At 41.6% G+C, this 5,928-nt stretch overlaps 1 protein-coding gene across 1 annotated transcript; it reads left to right on the forward strand.

Annotated features, from left to right (window-relative positions):
* The first annotated feature begins 3,096 nt into the window (after positions 1 to 3,096).
* Positions 3,097 to 5,465, forward strand: LOC142134599 (protein THEM6-like). Its single transcript, XM_075194560.1, has 2 exons — positions 3,097 to 3,673; positions 4,829 to 5,465. Exons 1-2 carry the CDS (start codon positions 3,167 to 3,169, stop codon positions 4,940 to 4,942), a joined length of 621 nt encoding a protein of 206 aa, XP_075050661.1. The 5' UTR covers positions 3,097 to 3,166; the 3' UTR covers positions 4,943 to 5,465.
* The last annotated feature ends 463 nt before the right edge of the window (positions 5,466 to 5,928 follow it).

A 5,928-nucleotide genomic window follows, 5' to 3' on the forward strand; every position in this document is an offset into this window, starting at 1 on the left:
CCCCTTCTTCTCCTTCACCTTTCTCTTCAGCCATGTTCTCTACAGCTAACGATAGATTAGCTCATCTCTGTTTATCTAGATAATTCTCTTGCATACGTGGGTGTTACCAATTGGTATGGACCAATCACAGCAGCTTTAGCTGCAGAGCGGAGCATAGTGGGCGAACATTAATTTGCCATTAGCGTTCATTCGTGATGGTAGTTTCTGCTCAGCATTGATACTAAAGTTTTGGTACTTTCTGAACTGATTACACACATTTTATTCCTATTTTCAATGCTCCTATAGCAAAGTAAGTATTTATTACATGTGACTTTGTTCAGATCTGAGTTTTGCGTAGATGAAAATATTACAAGACATGTTATGTTTTATCAGAGATTTCTGGATAGAACCATCGAAACCTATCTCATGCTCTTAAACAGGATATATCTGCAATCTGCTATCCCTGAGGAGCCATGTTTCTGCAGTATTATCCAGAAATCTCTGATATTACAGGGTCTCATTAGCTGTCTTCCCACTGCCAGCATTGTCCACTGTGATTGATAAAGAATCAGGATACAGGAAGCACATTTAAATGCGTTCAGTTTAAATCCTCTAAGTCCCCAACAGCCACATCTGGAAATCATTCATTGCGTGGGCACACAGTGAGTGTAACAGTGCAGACTAGATCCAATAACGTCTGCTGCCTCAGATGGCCTGATAGGGAAATCAGTCGTGAAAGTGAAAGTTTTTATAGGAAAGCGAATGTTAGGTTCACAGCATTATCCAAGATTAGTCTAGTAAAGCATTGACATGTATGTTATATATGCGAAAGTTTTCCCATCTTGTTAGTGTAGTGGAGTGTACCTGACAGTTTTGCACTATGTAAATATAAAACAACTTTCCATGCCCCCCCCTCTACTCGGGGAAAAGAATAGAAAAACCTATGCTACAGCTCTCATGCTCTGCGAACGTTTGTGAGGCAGGAAAGCTTAATGTAGGGGGCTGCCTGGGAGTTTAGTTCAGAATGTGGGATGACTCTCAAATGGAATGAACCCATTTGCCTACAGGGCTCTCTGTTTTTCTATATTCTCTTCTGAATGGAGGGAGCATTTAAAAAAATACTATTTGTTAAACTTGCGTAATTCACTAAGCTAAACAACAAATTATATCAAATATTTCCATTTCTTTTTAAGAACTATTCCTTCCCCATGCCTGTTCCAGTGGATGGGGTACTGTTTCTCTATTAATGTAAGTCAGCATTTCAAGCAGGTCGCTTTTATAGCAATCGGATTATATATGTCTTTATACTCAGGGGTAAATGTACTATGGTCCAATTTTTTTCAACTCGCCGGAAATCGGCGAGTTTACAGCTAAGATTTAAAGTGGCGATGGCTTGTAAAGGCAAACTTGCCTTTACAAGCCATCGCCGCTTTAAATTTTCAATGCAAAGTCACCGATTTACAGCGAGTTGAAAAAAATCACAGCATCATACATTTACCCCTCAGTGTCGTTATTAAAAGCATCGGATTAACCATTACCACCAGTGTCAGTAATATGTATTTCTGACTTGTCATGGAAGAGGTATTAGAGGACTTTTTGCTGGATTGTGTGGACAGATTTACCTCTTCTATGTAGCTTTAAAATATTATGCTGGGTCAGGTGTACAGGTCGCATTATTAGATTGATGTGTCATAAAGATTAAGTAGTAACAAGTCCTAAGTGACAAATAATTTAAAGATATGCAATGGATGGCCTCATATTCACTGTATTTTTGGTCTTTTTATTCCAATATATTGCAGTATCAGTTTTTTTATATATGTACTTACAAGCTTTGTATAAGCTAATAAATTGTTAGATACCAAGCTTTGCGCTATTTCTGCACTTTCCATTTTGTTATTGTGTTTTAGCAGGATCCAGAACCTGCGCAGATCCCTTTCTTGTTAGTCAAAAGCTAGAATCTTCCTGTATCAATGTGACAGTAGCCCCTCCCCCCCTCCTCACATTAGGTCAATGCCCCCATCACATATAGTCCTGCCCTCACCTACACAATCACACGGGTGGACAGGTCACTGCCTCCTACAAGATTAGCACACTCACCTCCTAAAATACATTTTTTTAGCCCTATTTCATACACAGCTGCTCTGTGATCTGCTGTTGTGTCCACAGGAAGTTATTCTGAGACACTCTAGATAGTAGTCACAACCTAACAATGAAAAAGCAGTTTTTCTGGGCTTCAAGTTCACAAACTAATAGAATTTTGTTAACATATGGACTCTAAGTCATACGTGGAGACACCATTTAAAGCTCAGGTCCCACCTGTATATCCCTAGAACTTCTGAAATCTTGAATGTGTGACCACTGTTTCGATAAAATGTCTTTTTACTTTGTTTAGCAAACTGTAGTGAACAGGTTTTGGTCTAGGTACATTACAAACAAGAACTGACTGTAAAATGAAATGCAAAATACTGGATTTATTCCTTTTCATTATCTTGTTTAACATTTTGTATTATTTTCAAATGTCCCAGAAGCTAACACAGCTGGACCTGTATTTATACATTACATGATCACTGTACATTATTAGTTGATTCTGTCACATATATTCATGTGTTTATGCAAAAGGGTGTGCTGCGACCATTTGTGCCTGGAAGAGAGATTATGAGCCCAACAGACTCCATAATGCGCCATGCTCTCTCCCGGACGGCTTCCTCGTGGGCCGGTCTCTAATACCAGAGGAGCTGTAAGGGGAGGGGCCAGGGAGATTTTTTTTCTACACACTTAGTGCATATGGTACCATGTAATGTGTACATAAAACAGGAGTCTAGAACCAGGTGACTCTATAAGGCAACAGCTAAAAATACCTGAACTCCGTTCCATACATTTGTTTTGAGTGAAGTTGGTATGAGCCTCAGGCTTGAATTGTTCTTGTGGGGAAGGCAAGGACTATGGCAATGCTCACAGACAGACAACACGAGAGAAACACAGGATGGAGCATTGGTAGAAAACATGGCACTGGCTGCATCAATGGTCCATCCCGTGTCCTCCAAATTATTCTCCATGTGTGTTATGCTTACAGGGCTTTGCAAGGCTTGTTTGAAATGCATATACATAATTGCCGTATCGTCTTCTCCTCCTACAGGTCCTACACATTAAGTCACCTTATCAGCTTGGATAGACCAACGCCAGGGCCATGTGGATCGTGGTGCTGGTTCTCGGCCTGACTGCTGTCTTGTTTTCCCTGCTGGATGTCTGGTATTTTGTCCGTGCCTTCTTGGCGGTCCTGAAAGCTCGCCTGCAGCCCGTTGTGAAGGACCTCCTGAAGGAACATACGTTCTCCGGCCTGGTTCTGCCCCATGACCTAGACTTCCTGCTGCACATGAACAACTCCCGTTACCTCCGTGAGGCCGACTTCGCCCGGTTGTCTTTCTTCACCCGCAGTGGGCTCTTTGGGGCGATACACTCCTTAGGAGCCGGCATGGTGATGGCTGCTTGCACAGTGCGGTACAGGCGCTCACTTCGCCTGCTGGAGGCCTTCGAGATCCGCACGCGCCTGCTCTGCTGGGATGACAAGGCCTTCTACGTGGAGCAACGCTTTGTAGCCCCATCGGATGGCTTTGTCTGCGCTGTACTGCTAAGCCGCCAGCACATTCTGGGAAACTCCCCCGATAAAGTGGTACAGACCATGTGTAAGAGAAAGGTAAGGACTGTGATGAGTACAATGTTATAATATAATGCAAAGTTTATTTAGAACACTTTGATCAAGGCGGAGAGCATTTAAAGATCTCAGTACAAGCAATTGAGTATATGTTGTAGGGGTGGTATAATAATCTTTGCATGGCAGGGGAGCTCTAAGAAATAAATATAATATTTACAGTAATTGTATTCTAGGATTGAGCCGTTATGAGAAGCTCAACTATAGACTGCTTTAGTTGGTGAACATGCGTGTGTTTTTAGTGTATCGTACTTGGTGCTGGTTTTACATTCTTACATATTTCTAATGTAAAATGTGTCCGCTGACTTTTGTGTGTTGTCAGAACAGATCTGATTTCCTAGATACCGTCTCCCAACTGGACACTGCAGTGACAGTGGCAATGACCCTCCAGCTTCTGAACTGTACAGGGTCCAGGCTCTGATTCAGTTAATTCCCAGCACCGCAGCTTCAGTGTATGAAATTAGTGTACATGTCATATTATATATATATATATATATATGCATAATTTTAGCATGGACATGACCTGCACATACTATATCCTGCAACTTATATTATGTTTAACTGTTTAATTCCTAAGTATGAATATATGTTGTTATGGAAACAACTTTTTTTTTTATCATGTATCGCTCGTCCTTGTGAATTGGGCAGAATAGGACATTCTGTAGACAATCATGTCATCATAATGCTCACAGCAGTGCAGAGTCAGACTGCCACAGTCACAGACTGAGAGTTATATAGTGGAAGGAGCAGGGTCCTCAGCCGCACAGAGTATATCAGGAGATGAGTGATGCATTAGTGAATACAGGGCTGCATGTGACAGGGGCAGTGACATGATGTGAGGAGGGAATAGAGGCAGCAGGAAGCCACAGACTGATAGTTATATAGTGGAAGGAGCAGGGTCCTCCAACAACACAGTGTAGTCACGTCTATGATATATCCCCAAAGAGCTGTTTAAGTCAAAATACTCCCGTTGGTTATAATGCTATCCATCAGTACGGTCTTCTTTCACGTTTTTGGATGTATAAAATTGCCACGAAGGGCGCAGAGGGTGAATATATGCAGCAGCTGGAGAAGCTCAGTGTGGGGTGAAGACCGATGGTTCCTTTTGCTGTAAAACGTTTCTTTGTGATGTCTCCTCAGGTGGAGTCTCCGGAGTTCCCAGACGAGGTCCTGCACTGGATCGATTACAATGACAACAGCAGCCAGAAGCTGAGAGCAGAGAGTGGGGTGTCTGACAGCAATAAAGATCAGTAACGAAGCTGCCCCAACCCTGGTATCTGTCCCCGTTACACCCGCTGAACCTGCATAGGGCCCAGTGCAGCTAGTTTAGGATTGTTACCCAGTTCTAGAAGTGTTAGCTCTTTGCTCCAGAACTGTATGATGAATTCTGTATCATTCCCTGTCAGTGAAGCTCAGGTAGAATGATGTCTGCTTTATACAGGGTACTGTGTAATACAGGGGGAAGCTTCTCCCTATACGAAGAAATGTATCTTAGTATTTTGTATTGTGTATTTTATTTATTTAGTAACAATGCATGTTCAACATCCAACACACTGCAAAAGCACCGCATGACAGCCCTGCGTCATGTTACATAGGTGTACATCTACAGTCATAGCTCTTCTTGGGAACCTGTGGTTTTATTACAAAGACCCATATAGATGAGAAACGGGTTTTACGCTAACAACTGTTATACCAAAAACATGAAAAACACAACATAGCATGTGATTGGTGGGTACAGTCACATGGGCCTGATGATATCCCTGTAACAGCCTGGGGGGAGGGGGAGGGGGGGGGGTGGGCAATCAGTTATTGTTGGAAATAAAATTACAGTTACTTTCAATAGAAGGAATGTCTTTAACAATGTGAAAAAAGGGAGGGGTACCAGCAGCAATGTGAGTAAAGACAGGGATAATATTTAAATATAATTCTACAAATCACTTTCCCGAGCGGTCTTACATTTGCTGGATGCCAATGATATATCGCCAGAGACCTGTTTAAGTCACGATACTGAAAGTACCAACTGTGCAATAGATAAGGCACCTAAAAAGTATTACTGTCCAATCACTGATGCTGAGGAACGTAGCGATACCTGTAAGCCATGTATTGCTAAACAGAAATATGACATTATTATTGTATGAAATGTTTACATTTATATTAAATATTATTTAATATATTTATCTTGGCTTTATGCTATAAAAAGTCATCCTACTAAAGAACCTTTTTCTTCTATGTATTTATTA

This window comes from Mixophyes fleayi, unplaced genomic scaffold (assembly GCF_038048845.1).
Source record: "Mixophyes fleayi isolate aMixFle1 unplaced genomic scaffold, aMixFle1.hap1 Scaffold_57, whole genome shotgun sequence".
Lineage (NCBI taxonomy): Eukaryota > Metazoa > Chordata > Amphibia > Anura > Limnodynastidae > Mixophyes > Mixophyes fleayi.

What these genes read in the sequence shown, in the direction of transcription:
- LOC142134599 (XM_075194560.1), top strand. Translation starts at nt 3,167, where the DNA reads ATGTGGATCGTGGTGCTGGTTCTCGGCCTGACTGCTGTCTTGTTTTCC. An exon ending in AGACCATGTGTAAGAGAAAG is followed by an intron (nt 3,674 to 4,828) that starts GTAAGGACTGTG and finishes ATGTCTCCTCAG; the next exon opens with GTGGAGTCTCCGGAGTTCCC.